The 26,406-nt window shown below is 40.5% G+C and overlaps 1 protein-coding gene across 1 annotated transcript; it reads right to left on the bottom strand.

Annotated features, from left to right (window-relative positions):
- Positions 1 to 203: 203 nt before the first annotated feature.
- tpp1 (tripeptidyl peptidase I) lies at positions 204 to 22,496 on the bottom strand. Its single transcript, XM_028821710.2, has 13 exons — positions 22,338 to 22,496; positions 14,436 to 14,507; positions 13,573 to 13,712; positions 12,754 to 12,904; positions 12,058 to 12,179; positions 11,423 to 11,601; positions 6,661 to 6,859; positions 5,587 to 5,775; positions 4,518 to 4,590; positions 4,066 to 4,186; positions 3,588 to 3,746; positions 3,253 to 3,387; positions 204 to 1,626 (listed from the first exon to the last, which is right to left on the bottom strand). Exons 1-13 carry the CDS (start codon positions 22,346 to 22,348, stop codon positions 1,483 to 1,485), a joined length of 1,695 nt encoding a protein of 564 aa, XP_028677543.1. The 5' UTR covers positions 22,349 to 22,496; the 3' UTR covers positions 204 to 1,482.
- Between the last annotated feature and the right edge of the window lie 3,910 nt (positions 22,497 to 26,406).

The raw sequence follows: 26,406 nt of genomic DNA, 5'->3' as shown, positions 1-26,406 counted from the left end.
GGAAACAAACTGCTGGTCGTCTTTACGTTTACAGACTTTTTATGTAATTGTGTTGGAAAAAATGAAATGCCTTGTGGGTCAAACCCGCATCCTGTCCAAAAAAACAAAAAAGTGACCTCCTTAACTTCCACACCTCATGTTATTACCTCCGATGTCTGCTTGCGCCAGCATCTGCTGGAAGAAACTCTGTACAGAACCTGGGAAAGGTTTTCAAATTGCACTTTATTTTTGATTGTTTCAGTGTAAAAATATTAAATTATTTTCACATTTCAGTTTTACATTTGTCAGAATTAGTGACCAGTATGAGCCCAGTGGTCCGTCCACAGCCCAGTATTGCACATTTCTAGAAGAGCTCTAACAGAGGGAGAGGCCTCAAGATGTAATCCTGCATCCCCGGCCATTAAAAAAAGGACAGAAATGTGAAAACCCAATAAGATGAAAGCTTCGACCGGCCGCCGCTTACTGTGTCTGCGCCAAGCACACGTACTTAACATGAAAATCAGGGTTGTCCGTAGCCCACCACCTCTTATTTCAACTGCACTGTCAGATTGTTAGCAGTGGCACAAACGGGGGATTAGTCAAGTGATGCCAGTCTGTGTTTCTTGTAGCAGACTTTCATTTATTGATTTATTTTAAAAAAGCTGTTTCAGCCAAGAGAAGACTTTCATGCTGCAGCAACACTTACATGCTGGCCAGCGATCAGTTTAACTGGCGCCGATCACAACATCCAACTGTAGGGCCACACCACCCTTGTACGAGGGTGGTTTCTTTGTCATCTTCCTCCTACTACAGCAGGGCCATCTTCAGGCTAAAGTGCTGCTGATCCACCATCACAGAACACTTTCTAGCAGCTCAATTCAAAAGAAATTAAAACGGGCCGTGATCTCTTAGAGGAGAGGTGGTGCGTAATCAGAGCTAGCGGTGGGTGGCAGGCAGCTAGAAGTGGAGGAGCAGAAGGGAAACAAATGGCGGTGATGCCAAACTCCTCCATCAGGCCCTCGAAAGCCCCCAGACGGTATAAATGTAAAATTCCTGCCTTCAGGCCAATAAACAGCAGTGCACTTTTTGGGTGGCTTAAAGACCCTCGTCTTGAGGTAAACTGGCACAGATGACAACAAAGATGCAGAGGAACAAAAACCTTAACACGTGAACAGCAGAAAACTCTCATACTTTCAATTGTTTGTATTTAAATTTGGGGGCTGGAGGGCTTGATTATTAAAATGAGACCCACACCCCCCCTAGACGCTGGACTGCACACCACCTTTTCAAACTGATATTTGCATTAAGTGCAGTTGGCAGGCTGACATTCGCCTTCTGGCCATGAAGATTACAATCTAAAAAGATTTAGTCTGCTATCCGAATTAAAAAAAAAAAAAAAAGGGCAGAAGAACTTCACCTAAAAGACCAAACCAGCGGACGGCACCACAATCAAGTCAGATTAGAAATGGCACACAGAGCTAGAGACTCGGCTGCAGCTGCCAGCTACTTGTCGTTACCGAGTGCCTCCAGGAGCCCGGGGTAGTTTGGGGTCCCCCAGCCAGTGACGGGATCCCAAGCAGGCGCAGCACAGAACCCCTGCCCTTGGACTTGATCATCAATGCAGGCCAAGTGGCAACCCTCCGTCACCTAAAGAGCAGCGAAGACAACAAGCGAGACACAAAGTTCAGCAGTTGGCACTTTGAGGAACCCTGAACTTTAAAAAAAAAAAAAAAAAAAAAATGATAATAATAATAATAATAATAATAATAATCCAGCGCCTTCTCTGTTTTATAGAAATCTCACTTTTCTTTAGAATCTGCACATTTCTGTGTGACCCAAGGTAATCCCAGAATCCCATTGACTAGAGCCAGGGATGAGACCCCAGACTAGTTTTTGTATGAAAAGCTTAAACTGCCAACCACACTGGCAGCAGGGTGGTACACTGGTCAGTGGGCTTGCCTTACCAGTCTGGCACACAGTCACCACCTGTGCGAATGCAACACTAAGTGTTGGACACCCATGGTGCAGGCACAGGCAGGTTTGCACCCTTCACTCTCCAGCTTTAAGCAGACCCCAGTCAGGACCACTAAGATCACAACAATCAGAAGAACTCTGCCAGTATCTCCTCCAAATGTTTTAGATGAAAGGATGTTAACATTTCAGGATGTAAGAAAGATTGAGCCATCAGTGTGCTGCCCTCAGCATTGGGGCCTGGAGGTGGGAGACACACACACGCGCACACACACACGTCTCTTGCGCACTACTGCTGGCTCACTGCTGCTCAGAAAGGCCAACACTAAAGGTAAGCGGTGCGGCCTCATCCCACTGCCTGGGACTATGAAAGAAACCTGACAAAGGGCACACAGAAAAACTACAGGAACAGCAGCCATGATGAGAGTCGGACAATGAACCGCCATGGAGTAGCAGTTAGTCAAGAGGCACCCATTGGTGCTAAAGGCAGTTTACCACACACACATTTAGAAAATGGCATCTTATCAACGAATATGGAATTCCCATAAAACTAGCAGCCCCTCCTTGGTCACCCTTACTAGCCACTGCTTCATAGTTCTTGGGGTTTAGAGCCCTCAATTCATGCATCATCGCCATTGCTGAGGTTGATGCAGGCTTACTGGGATGGCATGTAATGGTGTGGTTTTATCTCCTTCAAATACTTAAATTCAAATTAGCTCTTTATGACTGGGTGTGTGTGTGCCCTGCAATGGACTGGCATCCTATCCATCTTCCTCGATACAGTTGTGTTCAGTTTGTCCTACCCAGACCCCTAACCTCCATCTTTCCCACTGTGCAATTTCAACAATTAGTGATCAGAAGAAAGGGCCACACTGGTGTTGGGGAAGGTTAACTGACGTTTAGGTGAGGGTGTGAATGGTGATGTAGCGGGTCACCTCTCTGCATTAAATTTTACTACAAAATAAATTCCAATGAAAAGCTGCTTGCGTCTCCTCCAACTGCCTTGTGGCGAGTGTACTCTTCCTACGTACCACTGACTAAAAGATGCAAATAGTCATCCTAAACAAAACTTTCAGAGTGACCCACCCTTATAAAGGTAAGTAGGCCAATGCAGAACCTCCAGTCCTCAACGCAAGAAATGAGCAAAGCCTCCGAGAGCTGCACTCACATGCCACTCATTAAGGAGATGGCACCATCTAGTGGCACAATATGTCAAGTTTCAGTAATGGCCAAAAAAATAAATAAAAACAGACCACTGCTTCTGGTAAGGAATGAGCAAAAGAAAAAAAAAAAACAACTTACGTCAAAGAGTGCGTCATTTTTTTGTTGCTGCAGCTTGTAAAGTCGAGGATTCAAGAAACCAAGAGATGGTAAACCTTTCGTGAAACGACGATCATTAATCAGAGCCAAGATTCCTGCAAATACTGGAGTAGATGCCTGAAAGAAAAATAATAGTTGAGAAGTGGAGCGTTCACATCAGAGAGGCTTCACATTTTCTGTTGACGGCTGTCAGGCTCAGGGTGTCGTCCAAGTAATCAGACACACACACACACACTCCTCCACAACAAATCTGCTCAGGAAAAATAGGACGACATTTCCTCCCTTCTTAGCACCAATTTAAAAAGGTGTAAACTCACTGATGTTCCGGACACCCAAGGCATTGGCACCCGGTTGACTACAATCCAGTAGTTATCAGACAAAGCTGCCACGTCGGGGTACGCACGGCCACTGATGTTGTAGTACGTCTGAGGAGGAAGCTTCTTCGTTGTACTAAGATAAGACTTCACTGCTTGTACCTACAATAAAGCATTTAACAAACTCTCCAGCACAAGTCTGAGAAGATGGCATAAAAGCATTGAATAAAAGGTTTATAAAAAATAAATGTACTGCAGCGTTCTGCAATGACCCCCCCCACACACGACTTAAAAGCCGCCTTCACATTCTATCCTGGTCTCCAGCCCAAAGGGTGCAGCACATGCAGGATTGAGCACTTGTGTTAAAGCGGGGCGTATGGCACATATGGCGTCAAGAATTAAAAATAAGGACAGCCCTGCTGCAAATATTGGGGACAATTTATAAAGCTGACCAACAAAGCCTCGAGGTTTTAGGTCCCACCTGATAGTCTGGCATCGGAAAGACGTTGCTAAATCCACCTCCACTGATATAGTCCGTCACCTCGTAAGTAATTTTGAAGGGATTCTTGAAGGATGTCCCTCCAACCGTGGTCACATAAGGACTATAAAAAACACAAAAAAACACGTGCCTTTGAGTGCAGCGCCGTCCCTACCCGAGAGGGCACTGGGCAGGCCTAAACAGAAGTCTTCAGAGCTGCCTTAGCAGTTCGTATAAAAGTGCGAGTCCCAGAAGAGCCTTAAGTGAACTTGAAGTAGGATTTGATTAACGTGGTGCAGCCATGAGAGGAAAGAATACTCGCCTCTAGAGCCAAAGACAACTGCCCATCCCTGCCCACAGAATACATCAAAGCTAAAACGGCTGTGTGCGCTTTGTTTATTCCGAGGAGGCGCATGTCGGGGTTTTCTTTTAAATTCAAAATAAAAGCTGCTTACCTGGATGCTGGGAATTGAGGACTGAAGACATTAACATCTTTGCTGACGTGTTTGCAGCCAGCTCCATCATCCCCTAGCAAGACAATCAGTAAGTGAAAAGAAGAAGTAATCTCTTTTGGATTTTATTTTGACATAACCCAAAGTTAAACTGGCTTGGTAGTCACCCACAGGCAACTGCCACAAGTGTGTCCATCCAGTGAAGGCAAATATCAGCAACCAAAAACATGGGGGAAAATATGGAGTGGCCCCCTATATGCTTAACCCAGACCCTTCGAGCCCCAGGCCATTATCTCTCCACCACCAAAAAAACTTTACAGTAAGCACCATGTGATTCAGAAGGTTGGGTTAACCTGCCAACGCGGATTCATCTATCAGACTGACCAATCGTGAAGGGTAACTTCACTCAAGTGAACAAGTTTCCACTTCTCCAGAGTCCAATGGTGGCATGGCCTACACCACTCCAGCTGACGCTCAGTGATCCGAGGCTTGTGTGGAGCCGCTTGGCTATGGAGACCCATTTCAGGAAGCTCTCGACAGTTTTTGAGCTGATGTTACAGGACTTCCAGAGGCAGTTTGGAACTCTGTTCTGAGTGAGGCAACCCACACCAACGGATATTTTTAACACAACCTGTGCCCAAGCATTTGGTGGCCCCTTCTTAGAGTTTGTGCGGTATACCACTTTGTGGCAGAGCTGCTGCGGTTATTGTAAAGTGCGAGTGTCCGGGAGCAGGACTAACTATTGACCAGGGAAGATCTAGCAGAGCAGAAATTTCACTGCCACTCAAAGTCACAGATCTTCAACTGCTAATGTTTGTCATAGGACATTGGATGACATGGCTATAGTCCTGATTGTATGCACCAGTTAACAATGGGTGCTGCTGAAACCCCCAAATTAATAATCTGACGGGGTGTCCACATGCTAGTTTATGTGACTTCAGAAAATTCTCATATTAGTTTAACAAGCCCCACTCCTCAAATTATACGCAATTAGGCCTGACTTGAGAGAGATGCTGCAAAATGCTGAACCCACTTGGACAGTTCAAATGAATACTCAAAACTGATGTATTACCAGAGGAAAACAAAATGGTGACCCCACGAACTCCAGCCTTCATAAACTCTGTACTGATCCTCTCCATGTAGGCCACGGAAAGGCTGTCCTCATAATCACCATAGCTAATGGACTGAACCAAAGGAATCGAAGACATGTTGTTTAGCAGTAACATCCACTCCAGGAATGGTTCTTGCGATTCATGTCTTCCTACACAGGGAAAGAGACAGAAAAGACCTCTGGCCAAATAAATGCATACAAAGATGAATGTGACGACATACCTAACCAGTAATGCTAGGGCAGCAGAGCAAACAGCTTCTTCGCTAATGAGCGGTGCAACACAGGAGTTTGGTTACCAAGTTTCCATCGGTGATTAAGGTTAAATTCCTAGGAGAACTAATCCTACTGATCTACAATCTTTGTTATTAGCGTCACAATTACAATTTCCATTTTACGATTATAGAATATCTGCCTCCCAGACATCTGAAGTATATTGCTTCTGACACACGTCCTCACTTTCACTGAGGTATAATACACCTAGCACTGGCTGCTCTTTGCTTAAAAGAGAAAACAGACGCCCACAACCTGAACACTTTCAAGTAAATTAAAATGAAAGATCTACACACGTCAAGGCACATCTGTCGCTTTTCTCTCCAACCCCAAGAAAAAGTTTGAGTTTATTTAGGAAATTAAATGTTTGGAAAGTATTCAGTCACAATATAAAGTATGGATCAGACTTGTCTAGATAACATCAAATATGCAAAAAGCTTACAACCTGGCCTTAATTATCAAAAAACAAAAATTCACATTTGTGAGGAAAGTAGGATCACCTCAGCCATTATAGTGATGGGCTTGTCTACCTCATCTCCCCAACCGAAAAGTAACTGGCCTCAAAACTGAGCCAACTGACACAACCACCAAATAAAAATGTCTAGAAAGACTGCACATCTACCACAGTGCAGCAGCTTCACAAAGTAAGTCAGAAATATCAGGGAAACACCCAATCAGACAAAGTTGAACATAACAGCTAGCCTGAGAAACCTCCTCTAACTCGGCTCACTGTTAAAATGTCAGAGCTGATGTCACCATCCTTACCTGGAGTTGAGAAGATCCATGTGGAAATGTTGGCTCCAGTACTCATGATATATTCAACATCCAGACTGGCTTCCAAGCCTGCCTTACCACTTCCTTGGGTGCCCACAATCCGATCCACCTGGGAGCGATGCTCAAACCCACCACCAAAGAGTTTCATGAACTCTGCCAAATCTGCTGGATGGAAGTACTGCTCCAGAAACTAAGCAGGAGGAGAAAAAGGACAATTATTTTGTAGGTTCCCACACGTTATTCAAGAAAGCCCCTACATAATCAGAGAGTTTGCTTTTGTGTGCCTACAGGCTGATAATTGTGAACTTCATACATTGGACAAGCTTGTGCAGCCCCATGAGCCTTGAGCTACTTCATAGCATCATCTTTGCCACACAGGAGTGTCGAGTGGGTTGAAGGGCAGAATGGCTGAGCTCAGGGTAATGCAAGTCATATTCAAGAAATCAAAAAGGACTAACTAGACAAAGACCTACAGTATGCAATGGGACCTGAATGGGAGATGGAGAAATACGGATAGATACTGTACATTCATGCTTAGCTTCAGTTACACCACCTACTCTGGGCCCAAGCGTCTTGATCAGGACTGGCTACTCTACTACTCTTACTGTGGCATTACCCCTTGTTAAGGGGCTCACTGATAGAAGGGTTACTCCCGACTTAAACATCCACAACCTGTAGTGTGCGATTATCTTCCCTAGTGGGCAACAGGGTGACCTCACGTTATCCTACAAGACAGGAATCCAAATGGTTACCTTCTCAGACTCTTAGACCTTCTTAGAAAAAAGTTACTGAGCAATACACTCGAGACATTCATCTTACTGGAAGCCTGTAATGCGGACATGAAGAATGCAGAGAAAGACTGGATAGTACACCCTCCATGCTGGATAATGGCTCAAATGTGCAGTTTGGTGTGCAAGATAAATTCAACTATCACTGCCAAAGGAGATTCGCTTGTATCCAAGGGGTGATCAGGGATATGGACTGTATATGAACACTAAGACCTCACGCAATTAACCAAGGGGTGTTGCCAAAAGGTACTTGGTCCTGTTCAGTGGTCTAACCCAATGGAGATCAATGATGAGGGATGCCATGATGTCAAAGGAAACTTGAGCCGTCAGATCTGTCTGATCAAGTAGGTGGTGGAGTTCACCAACTCCAAATGGTAGTTTAGTGAGAAATGAAAAAATAACTGTTACACAGTTTGAAGATGTTCTGGAATGCACTAGGTTACTCAAGAGGCAAGCTGGATGGTATAACTGGAAGACCAAACAAATGTTAACTAGGGGAAACGCTTTAGAAAAAACATTATGAACTCCTAAAGTGACTTCAATTTCAGATGGTTGTGCGGAGTCTCCTAGAAACACTGGAGTGATATCTTGACAGACATTTAGCAATACAGAGATGGAGGAGATAGGAAAAGAGATTCTCGTGGCACTGGGCAGGAGGGTGTAGTGACTACCATTAATGTGTAACAGACACACTTGACAGACTGGAGCTGGAATTTCTATTTTATGAGAAAAGGACCAAAGGGATATTTGCACTATAAATGGGATTGCACTCATTAGCTACCCTGCAATTTAAAAATAACAGGGTGCCAAAAAGACAACCCCGTTGAACTATGGAGCTTCAGATCCAAGAAAAGGAAACACTACTCAAATCATTTAAATGAAACGGAATACAATTTCCAAAAAGATTTTTTTTATTTTAGGTAGCGTTGTTAAGTTTCTTGGATTAAATAACACCTAGATAGAGAGAGTTTAGTAGTTGGACCTTGCAGCCTCTCTCTCCAAGACAGGAGTATACGTCAAAGATGAGGACCACACCTGTGCAGAAGATGAAATCATCAGAGAAAAAGTGGGAATGTCTGACAAAAGGAAACGTGGGGTTTATTCATGATGTTGAATCTGTAAGCATTATCCATGCTTGTGCACCAATGTTTCACTTTGTTCAGACCAGTTTGCCTCGGTGTGTAGAATACTCCAGCCATATGGAGCAGGAAGTGCTTTTACAATGGATGCAAAATGAGCATATGACTGGCATCCTCATTCAATGGCACACAACTAGCTTACTCTCAACAAGTCTAACCAGTGATTTTGCTACATTTGTAAAGTATTACATTTTTAATTACCTACATTATTTTCTGCATCCTTGTCACAATTTGTTTACTGACTGACATGCGCGTAAAGTACAAGGTAGGAAATCAGGTCACTTAGAAATTGAACAGTTAGCATGACAAGGAACACACCACAAATTACAGTGACACATACGGAAAAGCAGCAGGTTTACATTGAGGCTAAATGAAAATATACATAAAAGCCTCTGTGGATTAGACAAGAACAAATGCAAATATATATAACGTATATTCAGTTTGTTTTTGTACACCGAGTGAGAGCAGAAACAAATTCTCAGCTAGGTGCAAATGCAAACTTTACAAATTAATAAACATGCACCCATTATGTAAAGACCCACATTTGTTTAAATAGACAGGAAAACAAAAGTTGCTAGAAAATGATCAAGATAATGAAGTCCAGCAATATGTCTATTGATCGTGGAACTATGACTAGTTGACAAAAATATATACACACACACACAATTATATACCATATATTTATAATAAGAAAACCAATTATGAATTGCGGGCTAAGAATAAGAAGTTACTCCAGTGGATGGTTAGGGGTGTGTGATACTGGCAAAAAATTCAATCTCGATATTTTCTGGAGCTTTGACAACAGACGATATTTTGCATCAGAAACGCATTTGTAAAAAAGTCTTATTGATCTAGCTTGGTCATTAATAGGATATTTATTGTAGCTTACCCATGAGATTAAATAGAAACAGTTATGGAAAAACAGGCCTTATTTATTTACTTGCTTACTTAAAACTTAAGTAAAATAACACAAAAACATTGATCTCAGTAGTAATTTGACTGGAATTTAAACAGTGCAAGTACAAGTAAGCCATTTTAAAGTGGCCTACAGGATTTACATAAAAAAATATATATATATATATTTGCATTTTAAACAGACACCCACCCTTAACCCTTTGCAGTCGTATTTAATTTTCAACGTCACGCTACATTAGTCGTAATTAATTATTGAAAAAACGGCAATAATTACAGCAGTTATTTTTTTCAAGCACGTAGGAATAACACAGGCCACTTTTCTCGACCAGGCGACTGTGCAAATCGGTCAGAAACTTGCAGGGCCACCAGCGGTGGCCTGACGACCTATAGCGCACTTTTTACTAAGGCCAGTTTTCTGGCCTAACGACCGCAAAGGGTTAATGTAAATAAGATATGAATCCAAAAGGGAATAAAATACTAATCATAATTGAACTACAGGGCATGAATATTACAGTCTGGATAAACAAATTGCTCTGCTAGCAGGTGAATTGTGCAGCATACAAGCAAGAACAAAAATCAAATCTACTGTACTACAGTGTAAAAATCCAAAGTTCTGTCAAATGCTGCACAGGAAAAAAGTTTTAGCCTTTGTAAGCAAATTCTGTCCAATATTACACAAAGATATCAGGGGGGGGGAAAAAAAAAAATAAAAAAAAAACCCACACAAACACAGTTACAACATTTCCTCCAGCACTGAAAGCCCTCTCAGGACGACGACTGGAGATAGGGATGGCCAGGTATATTATTTTTGCAAGTTTCCCCAATTTGGTGGAAGTGTACTTCTTGTGTTTTCCACCACCCAAATGGATTTATATCACTGTCCGCCTCAGGTATCATCAAGCAGCTCTTGATCTGTACTTCAATGGTAATGTGCAGAGACTCTCCTTCTCGAAAATGTTTTTGTTTTGTTTTTTTAAATAGCTGCCTAGACTTTTTTTTGCTCCCTCCCTTGTGTCATCACCTGCCCCAATTTCTGCAGCCATAGGGTAAGTTGAAGCAGTTGACGGGCTTGGGGTAGAGCGGTCTTCCTCTGTTGCCATAGCCAGGAGTTCTGTTGTAGGTGCCATTGTAATGGCTTCAATCATGTCACTATTGTAGCAGTTTTTGTCGAAACAAACTATTAAAGTGTCATTACAGTTCATGGGCTTTGAACCAGTTTCACACAAGACAATTCTATAATATATTGAAGCTTGCGTAGCATTTTATGAACCAATCATTTCAGGAGGAAAACTAAAAAGTGCTTTGGCAGATCAAGTAAATGTCACAATGGCAAACGGGATGGGATGACAAACTCTAAGCCAGCCATATCAAATTGTGCAAATGCTGATGTTACATGCGAGGGTCTGAAATCCTAATCCAACCTGTGCGTGTGCATGTCCCTCTCAGCTCTGCACCTCGCTCCCCTGAGCTCAATCTCCACCCCATCCCATGACCCACAGCAAGGACCTTCTCCGCCTATGTGCTCACTTTGTGCACGCACAGTAGTCTATCCTGCTTCTGTTAGGTTACATGAGACAGTAAATTCATGGACTCACAAGGTGTATTTTTGATTGTTTTTTTGCAAAGTGAGTGACATACTGAATAATTTCAGGTCACAGATCATTAAAACAATTAAGATATTTTGTCATAGATGATACATAACGCATGCTCCTAGGGTAGATACCCCTAATCTTACCACCGAAGGAGATTCAGATAGATCAGTAACATTATTAGAGTAAAATGAATTTAAAAATCCAATTAGAATTGCTTTTTCTTGAAGACAGTGCAAGTGCCAACATCTTGAAAAATTAGACCGCAGAAAAGTATGTTGGGTGGGAGAGGGCCCCTGATAAGAACAGGCCCCAAACTTACCTGAGACACAGCCTGGCTGCTGTTCTCAAAAGAGGCAACATCACTGGCTGTGAGGTTATACCGTTTTCTAACAATACTGGGTGTGACACCAAGGTGAAACTGCCAGTTCGCCGCTTTCCATTTACTCTCATAATATTTCAGAGCCATCTTCTCAGAGGGAAAGCGATGCGGTCCACTAACTGAAAGGCAACAAACAGTCAGAAATGACACACAAACAGGTGAATCACACAAACTGGTCATCTCCACGTTAAAAATCTGAAATAGCAAAAACAACATCCCAACCACACTCAGGCTTCTAACACTCTTTGGTTTAAAACATGATCTGGTCCTTCAATGTGGACCAAGAAGTAACCAATCATTTCAATTTTAAATTTTCTGCTGTATTCTGTGTAGGTTTAATTTGTCAATGTATTAATTACAAGTAGTTGATTCAACTTCATAATGTGAAATTACTGATAGTGATTACTAAGGAGTGACCTTTATTGGGAAAGGGCATTAATGAAGGGGATATTATTTACCAAGGGATGATTCTGGTAATTAGGAGTAATTTCATTGGAAAGGCCACTGAAACATTCATTGATCTTTATATCCAAGAATGATCCATTGGTTCTACTCAGCATTAAGCAACTACTTACCAAAGTCCAGGTGTTTTGCTAGATCACTGTGCACTGTGTAAAGGGAAGGAGACCTTATTATTGATACATGGCCATTGGTGTAACGATGGAATTCTGCACCAGGCAGCAATTCTTCAGCCACTCTAAAAATAAAGTTAGATTTGATATGAAACCAACTTCTCTTGAAATAGGAGTACATTAAGCAGGTTGAAAGGGGATACAAACATCATGGTACCTTCAACATAAAGAAACTGTGCTGCTTTTCCTGACTTGACATTAATGCCACGGCCAATCCTTACCAGCCTGTGCAGTATACCACCAGATATGTCCGACAGACAAGCAACCAAAAGAATCCCCCTGTGGTGGGGGACTTGGAAGTATGTTGTGAGCAGCACTGACCACCAGGTATACAACCAAACTGGCAAGGTGGGAGATGGAAACCTACTTTTAACTTGAGAATGTAAGTAGAATAGTGATTTTGGTTGTCATCAAGACTGCTATTTTTCTTACAAAATAGCAGGCGGGGGACCCAAAAATAAATGAAAAAACACGACATCATCCAAAGCCCACATTATAAATGCAACAAAGTGAACAGTGTTACAAAAGCCAAATATTACAAACCAGATGCATACCATCTTTGAAAACACTCCTTTAACTGGACACCGAGTCCTCAAGTTTTTAAAGCCGAGAACTGTATAAAGTTGACAGCTCTCTTACCTGACAGGCATGATGCACTGCACAAAGTCCTTCGTTATAACAGAGGAACAGTTGGCAATATTGTGATTCTGAAGCCACTGCTGTACCACCTTTTGTGTCTCTGCAGAGGGCTGGATCAGTACACCTATCTGCTCCAGGGACATGTATTTCCCTAAGACAGAAATATTACATCACAAATTCTGATATCAAGCATACTGTACATTATATCTATACAGAACTGGGTCTTTAGAAAGTATTAGACATTTTCACATTGTTTACTATGGGAAATTAAGTGCAATCTGAACTAACTAGCCATCAATACTCAGAAACTAGGAAGATCTACCTTGAGTATTCTCAATATTTTACATTTCATACAGTACAAATTTTGAAACAGATGATTAACCAAAAAGAGTTGAGAAGCTTAGAAAAAAATGACTTTAATACCCTTATATAATAAGTAAATGTAATGTATAAAAGTAAACAGGCACTTGACGCTGCCTGGTATCTCGGTCTGTTAGAGCTAGCGTGCTTTAATAGATAATGAATGACCCAAGGTTACACCCAAGTGTTGCACTAATTTTGTGACAGTTTTGTTAGTCACATGAAAAATCATCACATGTCTAGTAATTATTGCAAAACAGTTTTCAAAACCGCTTACTTTGTAAAGAAGTAGACCACAATTTTATTAAAGTATTCTTCCCTTTTCATTTACAAAAAGTTCACCAGCTGAAGCTCTACTCAACTGTCTCTATGGAAATTTAGAAGGTTGCTTTCCTTCCATCTTTAAACACCAGATTTTAAAATTTTTTTTAAAACACAATGTAATCTATAAAATCCTACCATAATTAACAGAGTCCGGGTCTGACACATCATAAAAAATCTCCTTCAGTATATCCAGATTCTGTTGTTTTAGAACAAATGTCAGCATAATATCCTCATTCACAGATAAACGTTCTAAATGTTTCCAGCCTTTGGGAATGCTGAAAAAGATTACAGACCATAAAAAGCAGTGATTCAGAGTAATACATGGAATTGCATGCTCAAGATAACTTCAGAAAGACCATTCAAGGTGTGAGGAGCAAAAAAAATGCTTTCTATTTGCACCCCAGACAATAAGCGGATTCATTTCATAACAAATCAGGAATTTTATAGCCTAACATATAGGGCAGACCAAACTAATAGAAAGGTAAACTAAAAATGAAGGCATGATGCCAGCAAAGGTAAACTTTTGTGCTCGCAATCTCAAAAACTCAATTTTTTACAACTATTGTAGAGTGGATTAAGGGGTAAAGAAACAAGTAACTAGTAGATGAAATTAGACAGAGGTGTTATTTATCAAACATTTTGCAGGCAACATTCAAAAAAATGTCACAGGAAGGTTCCCAAAAAAGAAAAAAGTGGATAAAATGGCATTGATACATTGGTTATGCATGTTGTTACCTTGCATAAAAACTTTGCTTTAAAAACACCTATTGCCTCAAAATTGAAAGCAGATTTTCATAAAAAAAAAAAAAAAAAAAAGGAAAAAAGCATTTCTCATTCAAGATTTATACGTAAAACAACTGGAGAGAAGGAGGATGCAACAGTTTCCAGAGAAAGCAAGTCTAAATTGTGAATGTATACAACATGCTTTCCACTAGTCACTTATCTTGAAGGAATTTATTGTTTACATTTCAGATAACATCAGAAACGCTTCTACTTACGAGACATCCTGGTCAAGCTCCAAGAATACACCATTCACAGCGGAAAGGCTGAGACAAATGAGAATTATGCACCTAAAAAATGAACAAAGTTTAGTGAGACATTAAAAATCGGCCTACGCTAACACATTAACTCTTAATTCTTACAAGTCAGAACATGCGCTCTGTAATAGACTGGTAGCATGTCCAGAGTTGGTTCTCAGTTTCTACAGAACCCTGATGCAATTGGCAATGGCTCAATACAACACTTAACTGGAAAAATAAATAAATGGAGGCATAAACAATGGAGCACACTCAAGCTATAATCATTCTGCCCTTTGGCTAATGAAGGCATCTTAATTAATTAGTTAGACAAAGATCATATGTATACAGTCTTCTTGCTTTTTTTTTTTTTTTTGTTTGATCAGAAAGACAAATCATAATTCACAATTATGAATGACAATGACATAGCCTCTGCCAAAGAACTGGTTTTAAAGGGGGAAAAAAACAACTATAGAAAATATACGGCGGCACAGTGGCGCAGTGGGTAGCGCTGCTGCCTCGCAGTTAGGAGACCTGGGTTCGCTTCCCGGGTCCTCCCTGCGTGGAGTTTGCATGTTCTCCCCGTGTCTGTGTGGGTTTCCTCTGGGTGCTCTGGTTTCCTCCCACAGTCCAAAGACATGCAGGTTAGGTGGATTGGCGATTCTAAATTGGCCCTCGTGTGTGCTTGGTGTGTTAGTGTGTGTGTGTGTGTGTGTGTGTGTGCACCCTGCAGTGGGCTGGGATTGGTTCAAGCAGACCCCCAGTGACCCTGTGTTAGGATAGAGCGGGTTGGATAATGGACGGATGGAAAATATACACAAGACAGGAGACCCACAAATACTTCAGATGCAGCTACTGATACAGTTTCAGATGTAGCATTCTGCAAAACTGAAATCGCAGTGCACACAAACCCACTTGCTGTCGCATGCACTTCAGATGGTAAATAATAATAATTTTAATAATTTGTTGCATTTATATAGCGCTTTTCTCACTACTCAAAGCGCTCAGCAATTGCAAGTTAAGGGCCTTGCTTAAGGGCCCAACAGAGCAGAGTCCCTTTTTGGCATTTACAGGATTCGAACCGGCAACTTTCCGATTGCCAGTGCAGCTCCCTAGCCTTAGAGCCACCACTCTGTGACCCATAATGCCTCCTACTTCATGCTGCATCAAGAGCAAGCAGGACAACTTGGAGAAAAGGGTCAATTTGTTGCCCAACAAATTCCTGTGAACTTCTGTATAAATTAAATAATCCACTATTAACTGGCCAAAGGGATTCATAAATACAAAAAGGACAAAAACTTTGGATGAATTCTAAGCTATTATAGAATTAAAACTAAAAATTATTTTTTAATTCAATAATGCAGATTAAAAAAAAAAATATAATCAAAAAAGAAAAACTTGACCTCTAATCTAACAATAAATTGCGAAGCTGCTGAACCCCAATCTAAACATACAAGCACATGGAAAACCAGTGACAGAAGTTTGGCATTAATAGGTAAGAACTGTCATTTTTGACCTTCTCACTGGTTATTAAAAAAAAGTCATAAAATTCATGTCATGGTATATTTGAGGATGCTACAGGCAGTTGGCACTAAGCATTTGTTCATGCAACCGACATACGTTTCTCTAAATTGATTTTTCATTTGGGTTTGAACCCCGGCCCAGCCATGGTCTATCCGTAATTTACAGGAGAGTATATATCACTTTCCTCACGTATTCTAAAGATGTGTACAGTTAGATGCCTGCTGAATTTTAAGTGTCTCATCTGATTAACAGACATCTCATCTTGTGGCAAATTCTAACTTGCAAGTGAGGTTACTAGGAAATGCTACCACTCTTCATGACACAAATATAAAACCTGCTCCATACGATTAGTGACAGATACTGCAGATAAAATGGAGCACTTGAAGAGTAAGTACCTTACTAAATGTTGCAAAGGAAGTTAATGGAGGAAGTGGGTGAACCTGAAGATTGCATTTCAAAAAATCAAAGCTAGACTGCATTTATCTGTATCTTCAAATAGCCTTAACCAGTTCAGTATTCTGGGAAGCCAGTGAATAGGTCAGTAGTACTGGGCATAAGGTGGTAATCAAACCTGAACAAGGCAGCATTTTGAAATTACATACAATACAAATGCTGGTTATGTCTTATTGTCAAAGGAAAGAACATAACACTGGCAACCAAACAAATGTATCGAGTTTAAAAATCAGGTTAGACAACATATTTAACACATAATGAGCAAAAAAAAAAAAAACACGATCATATACACACACACACACACACACACACACGCACGCACACAGATGTAAATACACAGTCCTGGTTCAAGGGATACAACTAGAATTTCACAGACTAAAACCACCACTGGAAGCAACTTTGCAAACCTGTGCCAAGTCCCAACAATGTCTTCTAGGGGCACATCCCAAACAAAGTGCAGGTACAGAGTTTAAATACAGTCTTCCCCTGGGTAAATATTTCAAGCCGAAAAAAAATCCTAAGGTATTTCCTTGAACAAATGGGAAAAATGTGCAAAATTTGGTAGAGAAAAAAAAAAAAATTTGGTATGTTCAGTGGTGTAGATTTGCATATCAGACAAAACACATCAAAAAATAAATGTATTTACATTGTCCTTGTTCTGTTCAGCTGCTAATTACTAGAACTTGCATCAACCAGAAAATCGGTGGGGGTGGCAGGGTAGAAAGAGAAAGGAAAACCCAACATTACTTTTGTATTAAAGTTCCTCTGTATGACTTAGTCATACAGCAATGTAAATTTGAAAGTTTTTGTCCAATTTTATTTTCCAGGGGAAAGGTGGAGGGTGTCAAAAAACCAAACAAACAGAATAAACACTCTCATGAAGCACCTCCTGCTTCTTAATAGGAACCTCTATGTTGTAAGTATACAAATCATATCATATTTGTATCGTATATTACAACCATTCACATATCTATTATGAAAATGTATGCACATGTCTCAGTATCAAGAAATGAAAACAAATATCATTATAACCAATTTCTTTCCTTTCACATAAATGTTAAAGTTTTAGTAAAACAGAAAGCCAAAAATTTTTACATTAAATATGCATCAAGTTTATGTTAAGCAAAAATTACAACCATGTGAAAAATAAATGTGGTTTAAACACTTCAGTAGATGATAGATTGGGAATACTAGTTGAGTTTGTAGTTACTGCAATTGACTGTACAAATCATATTAGCAAAAGAATGAACATAAGCCTACTAACACAATTACCTTTATCCATATTAAACCAAATTTATCCCCCTTTAAAGGAATACTCTACGCAAAAATAATTTTTTTATATGTTACTTACACCATCCAAAGGGTTTGAAGCAGCGGCTGAGAAAAAATTACTCTCACGTTTTCATGGAGAATAGAGAGAACGTTTTTCATAGAATTAGTGCTGATCAACAGAAAACAATAGCAAACATGTCCATGGAAAAAAAAAGATCTTAACGTTACTTATTTTGCACAAATCATATGTCAAATCATCCAGTCCTATGCAAAAACGCAAGTATTTCCTACAAAAATATTCCTAACTAAATATCTCTGGAAATAAAAGAAGTCCACAAACAGGATGCCCGCTTACACAGGATCATGCTTTTGAAAGGAAGACAAGGGGGATTGAGTTGGGGAGATGCTGGTCACTACAGGCCTCCATTCTTTCAAAGACATTATCTCCATTAAAATTAGATGGAAATTTTCTAAGCCATCACTACAAACCATATTGGGTAAGTAACATTTATATGTTTGTATGTATTCCTTTTAAGATACAAATACAGTCATATGAAAAAGTTTGGGAACCCCTTTCAGCCTGCATAATAATTTACTTTCAACAAAAAAAGATAACAGTGAGATGTTCCTAGGAAATGAAAGACATACGAGTATTGGGGCGTTTTCCGAACAAAGATTTTTAGTGAAGCAGTACTTAGTTGTATGAAATTAAATCAAATGTGAAAAACTGGCTGTTCAAAAATTTGGGTCCCCTTATAATTTTGCTGATTTGAATGCATGCAACTGCTCAATGCTGATTACTTGTAACACCAAATTGGTTGGATTAGCTCGTTAAGCCTTGAACTTCATAGACAGGTGTGTCTAATCATGAGATATAAAAGGTATTTAAGGTGGTCAATTGCAAGTTGTGCTTCCCTTTGACTCTCCTCTGAAGAGTGACAGCATGGGATCCTCACAGCAACTCTCAAAATATCTGAGAATAAAGATTGTTCAGTATCATGATTTAGGGGAAGGCTACAAAAAGCTATCTCAGAGGTTTAAACTGTCAATTTCAACTGTAAGGAATGGAATCAGGAAATGGAAGGCCACAGACACAGTTGCTGTTAAACCCAGCAGGTCTGGCAGGCCAAGAAAAATACAGGAGCGGCATATGTGCAGGATTGTGAGAATGGTTACAGACAACCCACAGATCACCTCCAAAGACCTGCAAGAACATCTTGCTGCAGATGGTGTATCTGTACATCGTTGTACAATTCAGCGCAATTTGCACAAAGAACATCTGTATGGCAGGGTGATGAGAAAGAAGCCCTTTCTGCACTCACGCCACAAACAGAGTTGCTTGTTGTATGCAAATGTTCATTTAGACAAGCCAGATTCATTCTGGAACAAAGTGCTTTGGACTGATGAGACAAAAATTGAGTTATTTGGTCAAAACAAAAAGCGCTTTGCATGGCGGAAGAAGAACACCGCATTCCAAGAATAACACCTGCTACCTACTGTCAAATTTGGTGGCGGATCCATCATGCTGTGTGGCTGTGTGACTAGTTCAGGGACTGGGGCCCTTGTTAAAGTCAAGGATTGGATGAATTCAACCCAATATCAACAAATTCTTCAGGATAATGTTCAAGCATCAGTCACAAAGTTGAAGTTACACAGAGGTTGGATATTCCAACAAGACAATGACCCAAAACACAGCTGGAAATCTACAAAGGCATTCATGCAGAAGGAGAAGTACAATGTTCTGGAATGGCCGTCACAGTCCCCTAACTTGAATATCATTGAAAATCTATGGGATGATTTGAAGCAGGCTGTCCATGCTCGGCAGCCATCAATTTTAACTGAACTGGAGAGATTTTGTATGGAAGAATGGTCAAATATACCTCCATCCAGAATCCAGACACTCATCAAAGGCTATAGGAGGCGTCTAGAGGCTGCTATATGTGCAAAAGGAGGCTCAACTAAGTATTGATGTAATATCTCTGTTGGGTGCCCAAATCTATGCACCGGTCTAATTTTGTTATGATGCAAAGTGCATATTTTCTGTTAATCCAATAAACTTAATGTCACTGCTGAAATACTACTGTTTCCATAAGGCATGTCATATATTGAAAGGGAGATGCTACTTTGAAAGCTCAGCCAATGATAAAAATCTAAAGAATTAAGAGGGGTTCCCAAACTTTTTCATATGACTAACTGTCGCAAAAGTTTTAAGTCACCAATTTCTAAACGTTGTCTGTGTGCACTTGCTCTTGGAAACACTATATTTACAGTAAAAATTTAATATTCCATTGAAAATACTGACACACTATAAAGTAGCAAACATGCCCTGTGGTTTAAAAACAAACAAAGGAGTATGTTGTGTAACCTCCCTCAGAATGCAAAAGCTGAAGCCACTCACTTTGGTGTGCTGCTGTACACATTTTTCCAGCAAGTCCTTTTTAATTCTTAGAAGCCTCTTGCAGGATTTGCTAAGGCTTTTTTTTTTTTTTTTTTAGGACTTTGGCTGTTCTACACTCTTTCTCCATCCAAGTGATCCCACACAGCTTCAGCTACAACTGACTCTGCAGTTTGGAGGTGGTCAGGCCTTAACAGTTGGTGTTTTATTTGCAGACTTCAGCCCCACCTAGGTCTTAATTGCACATGCAGTGTGTTAGATGTGGTTATTATGCTTAAAGATGAAGATGTTTTCACAAAAGGTACCGCATAATAAATTTCAGTGTTTATATTTCTTCCAAGTTATCATCAGTTCTGACCAGATATCTTACACCTTTGGCTGAATTACATCCCAGGACTATGGCAGAGCTGTCACTGTGCTTCACGAAGGCTGTAGAAAGGCATCGCTATCCTTCTAGGCAGCTTGTCTTCTGATGTACTGGTGTCTTTTTGAAACAATGACATGAGACTTTATGGTTCAGCACACCCAGTTTGGATAATCACTACTTCAACAAGGTGGTTCTGGTGTGTGGTGGATTGTGTTTAAATTCTTGGAATGGTGGAGAGTGCATAGAAGAGTTTTTCTGGAACCAAAAACTTACATTGCTCAAGCTCTCTCACAAGATACCAAATCCATATATTTTGGAAAAACAACGAATTCTTGTTGCCTTTAAAAATGTATTTGTTTAGTTACGTGCATTCTAATTTTGCAATGCGTTTCCACAAGCAAATAACCACCGACAGCCCAGAAAATTAGCTTTACAAATTTTCTTGGATGGTTTTACATTACTGTTTTGGTGGCACCAATCTGCTCTATTAAAAATGATTAAATAAATCAGTCATCATTTTATACATTTATTATTATTATTTCTATCAGTGTGGGCTCACTGAGACAAAACCCTGGCAATCAGTGAAATACCAGTTATTATATTGAATATATAAAATTATTTTACTCTTTACACAACATTCTCAAAACCACATAATCCAATTCAGGATTAAACGGGAGCAGAGCCTATCTCAGCAGCATTACGTGCAAGGCAGGAATAAAGCCTAAACAGCCACCATATGGCTTATTCAACTCATTTGACTCAAACATTTTCTTTAATATTACGGTTACCAGACAAGTTGGTTAGGTTATCAATCAAATTTCTTTCAAAAAGATCATAGGCAACATTTAAATTATGAAAATGCCACAACATTAACTATGAACAGCAGTCGATTATCATGATCCATTCAGTCGTTTTAAAAGCACGAACGTTTGCTTTGTGTGCGCCTCTTTTCACGAAGCAAAGACCACAGAGATCGCAGCGTAACCCACTGGTTGAGCTTGGCTGTTAAGTGGCTTCTATTGCAACAGCGAACTAATTACGATGAATTAAATAAAGACTTTTTTTCGAGAGAACTGTCATTCACACCAATCACATCTTGGAAATATTAACATAGTAGGCGAATAAAGAACACTATGTAAGTTAATGTGATGGCGCAACCCTCGCTCAGTCAGTTCAGAGGATGATCAGTTTGCTGCTTTACGTGGGAGAAAAAAAAAAAGAAATATGCGGGAAGGTCAACATTTGAACTGTCATGAACACTCGACATCACGCTTTACATGCAACTTGAGTTAATAAAGTGATGCATTTTGGAGCATAATACAGCGCGATATCAAAATGTTCCACAGCTACATGTAGTGCGAGCCATTTGGCACAAAGCTAACTGGAGGGAAAGTCCAGTCACGGGTCGTCCAGTGATTAAGAGACGGACTGAAGACCTGTCGCCTTCTCTTTACTTCTCTAAAATTACCGGGCGGCCGCACTCGCAATCACCTGTGTGTTCTGTATTGTAGCACGTTAGCCGTCGAGGTGTATAAACCGTGCTTTTAACTGCTAGGCGCCCGGTGACACAAACAAACAAAACAACGCAAATGTTTCTGCGTTGTAAGCCTAAGGTTCAATGACACCGACAAGGCAACACACCGCTACCTTTAACAAACCGGGAAAGAAAGAGAGAAGTGAATGCGTTAAGTATTCAACTGACTGACAGGCTTTAAGGAATCAACGATGCGATGTGTATCAAGTCTTCTTCCTTAGATCTACTTTAAAATAAGAAACAGCAAGGTGCTAACTCTTGCATGCCACCTCTTTATCAGGCACACCTAAATCACCGCTTGGCTTTCCCTCCCCCGTGCACGACTCGCTCCGTACTCACCGAGATGCCATCGCTTCAATTCTTCACGAACTAACTGAACACGGGCTCGCGCCAGCCGTGCTCGCTTAACAGCACGCAGGATCACGTGGGTGTCAGCTGACCGACATGCGGAAGCAATCAAGAAACAGTCGCTCTGCTGCGCCTTAAATAACATTATACAATGACATTGTCAGGCCCGCCTAGTCAAATTTAAGGTCACGGAGAGTCTGAGTTTACCATCGGGCACATGGCACTAGTCCGTCCACGGGAAGCCAAACTCACGGACACATGCTGCCAATTTAGCCTCGATCGCAATAAGTACGTGAAAGTCGGAGTGCTCGGGTAATGGGCACACACCACACAGGCGGCGTCCGGGTAAGGTCTGGACCAAGAAAGTGGACCCACGAGGCAGGAGTGCTAGTGGGAAGGTAAAGTCTGAAAGGGGCGTAATTCATGGAAAGGAGCGTGGAAGCGTTGGAAACTGTCGAGGTTATTGAAGCAGCCATCGCTGACGAAAGAAAACAAAAGACGTAATTGTGAAAGATGCTCACTAATTACTTTCTAAAATGAACGGAGAACATTTTATTTACTACGCAACTTAAAAAGAGTGAAATAACACAGACCAACCTATTTCAGGGTGTTCATTGGAAGTGTACTGATTATAATACATAGTAAACAAGAATAGTTGCGTCAAATATTTGAAATATGAAAATGTTTGCTTCAATTTAAATGTTTGCGGTCTGAATATTCTCAGATATTATAGAAATTTGTCATTTATGAGCTAGATCCCTAGTAGAGGTCAAAGATAACATAATCGTAAGCACTGACCTTGAAATAGTCTAAAATAGAACCCCACGGCATATGTTTGAAATTTGTTATATTTAACCTTATGGGAGTTGGTTCTTAGGGGGATACGACCACCGTTAAATAATCAAATATCAAAAATGTTGTCATATTCGTAATCCGCAACCTCAAAATAACAAAACAACACTCCCAAGTGCCTATGCTATCGATCCCCATTTTTTTTGAAGTTTTGTTAAAAGGAGTAAATTTAAACCCTTGTATCATTGGGGAGTTGAACCCCTGGGGTCAGTGGATGTCACATGCACAACTTCCAACTCCTTTTGTTCGTTTTTGCTGAAGACACCTATTGGTTTACTCTTTATCATAAGGGTGTCATTTCCTACACAAAATTGTGTCCAGAAGTGGCCTAAAAATTAGGGGTTTTCTTGTGTAGATAACCAAAAATAGGGTGGAACACTAAAAAGCTTCACCATCGGTGTGGTGTAGCGGTTAAGGCTTTGGACTTCCATGTGACCCTGAACGAGACACTTGACCTGCCTGTGCTCCAACTGGAAAACCAAAAGAAATGCAGCCAATTGTGTTATAAGTGTTGTAAGTCACCTTAATAAAGGCATCAGCCAAATAAGTAAATAAAAACAACTAGCCGTTAAGATGTCTCAAATGGTATAACATATGTGAGGGTTTTCTCGTACCAGTGAGCCAGGAGGTGTCATATACAGTAAAAGAAAACTCTGAAGGGATTTCAAAGCGTTCATCAGTAATTCGTGTGAACAAAACAAGGGTTACTAAAATAAATCAATTTTATATGCAGTGGAATATAAGTGGAAGGCAAAATTTTCAAAAATCTGATTTAACCAGTTAGATGGAGTAAAAGTACGTTTAGTGCTATTGTTAATGCCAGAACTAAATACCAGACTCAGAAAATACACATAAAATTGTGGGATACCATCCTTCAAATAAAGTTGTAGAGCACTTGGGATAGCAACATACTGCAGCTGGGGTCAGATTTATAAAATTTGTAAATGCACATTTCGGTCCTCTTTTTGTGTGTGTGTAAGTTGTAACAATCTTTCCACGCAAAAGTTATCTATAAAAGAAAACTAGATGGGCGAACTTGCAAATACATTTACGTCAACTCTGACCCATCCACACACAACATTTTGGAGAACCTGGAAAACGAGGACACCCTTGATAAAGTAGGGAAAAGCAGCCAAACCAGCTAAATGATGAATCACACAAAACTATTTCATTTCAATGTGCGTCGATGTGACGGACATTAAAATAAACCTCAAAAATGATGAATGTGACGTATACGCTTATATTTTAGTTGCCTTTTACAAGGGCCAATGCTGCATATTTGTACTAAAGAACTTACTTGGTTTTTTCGTCAGATTATATTGGCTACCTGCTGTCACTTCTCAGGATTAGAAACCATTGCAATCACTTGTTGTCCAAACTTGCTTCAAGCAAACCCATAGGTGTGATTCGCTCCCTGCGTACAGACAGCCTGTTCATAGCCTAAGGGTCTGACACAACATGGCTTGCTTGGCACTACTTGAAGAGTATGCAAATGGTCATGTACAAGGAGAATGAGCTTTTAGGGACTGGCAGGATTTTTTTGCCTATGATGACGACTGACTTAGGAGCTGATTTATGCTCCCAAAAGTGATTTTACTTTTAACTATGTACTGAATTGGGCCCCAAAATAGGCTACACCAGTTCATACACAGGTGTTAGCAATGGGTGGCTATCTGGGAACAGGTACTGTACCAACCCGAGGGAATTGGCCAACACGTCAGGTATATCTTAGCTAAGCTTCTGCTCTATCATGCCTGCTGTGCTGGAGGACAGAAACTGACTGACCAGGTGTGACATTCAGTTTTCATATGGTGTGGATGTACAGGTCAACATAAAAATGCAGTTGGCACCAGTGTGTGGTTTCCCAAACATAATTGGCACAGTTGACCTCACTGATATTGCTGTAGGTGCCAAGATTTATAAATTGGGTTTTTTAGCATATCCACATTTTCATCCTTGAATCCACACAAAACTTTATAAATGAGAATGCTGTTGGGTCTGAGGAACAGCATACCAGCAATTGAACCTTGTCTGGAGAGATCAGTCATACTGTAGTAAAAAAATAATTACACTTTATATTTTATATACTGTAGCTCCTTTCCAGATTAAACAACACTCCAAAATATTTCAAAGTAAGGCACTCCAGTACAATCCAATCTATACTCACTGGTCAAGTACTTAGGACCACTACACCAATATTGGCTAGGGCTTCCTTTTGTCTGTGAAATAGCCTCAGTTCTTCATTGGATGGATTCCACAAGAACTCAGAAATATTTCTTTGAGTCCATGTTGACATGATTGCATCACACAGTGTCAGCAGATACAGTGCATCCAGAAAGTATTCACAGCGCATCACTTTTTCCACATTTTGTTATGTTACAGCCTTATTCCAAAATGGATTACATTCATTTTTTTCCTCAGAATTCTACACACAACACCCCATAATGACAACGTGACAAAAGTTTACTTGAGATTTTTGCAAATTTATTAAAAATAAAAAAATTGAGAAAGCACATGTACATAAGTATTCACAGCCTTTGCCATGAAGCTCAAAATTGAGCTCAGGTGCATCCTGTTTCCCCTGATCATCCTTGAGATGTTTCTGCAGCTTAATTGGAGTCCACCTGTGGTAAATTCAGTTGGTTGGACATGATTTGGAAAGGCACACACCTGTCTATATAAGGTCCCACAGTTAACAGTTCATGTCAGAGCACAAACCAAGCATGAAGTCAAAGGAATTGTCTGTAGACCTCTGAGACAGGATTGTCTCAAGGCACAAATCTGGGGAAGGTTCCAGAAAAATTTCTGCTGCTTTGAAGGTTCCAATGATCACAGTGGCCTCCATCATCCGTAAGTGGAAGAAGTTCGAAACCACCAGGACTCTTCCTAGAGCTGGCCGGCCATCTAAACTCAGCAATAGGGGGAGAAGGGCCTTAGTCAGGGAGGTGACCAAGAACCTGATGGTCACTCTGTCAGAGCTCCAGAGGACCTCTGTGGAGAGAGGAGAACCTTCCAGAAGGACAACCATCTCTGCAGCAATCCACCAATCAGGCCTGTATGGTAGAGTGGCCAGACGGAAGCCACTCCTTAGTAAAAGGCACATGGCAGCCCGCCTGGAGTTTGCCAAAAGGCACCTGAAGGACTCTCAGACCATGAGAAAGAAAATTCTCTGGTCTGATGAGACAAAGATTGAACTCTTTGGTGTGAA

Source organism: Erpetoichthys calabaricus, chromosome 16 (genome assembly GCF_900747795.2).
Source record: "Erpetoichthys calabaricus chromosome 16, fErpCal1.3, whole genome shotgun sequence".
In the NCBI taxonomy this organism is placed as follows: Eukaryota; Metazoa; Chordata; class Cladistia; order Polypteriformes; family Polypteridae; genus Erpetoichthys; species Erpetoichthys calabaricus.
The sequence above is the reverse complement of the archived record's forward strand: the minus strand, read 5'-3'. Positions and strand labels throughout refer to the sequence as shown.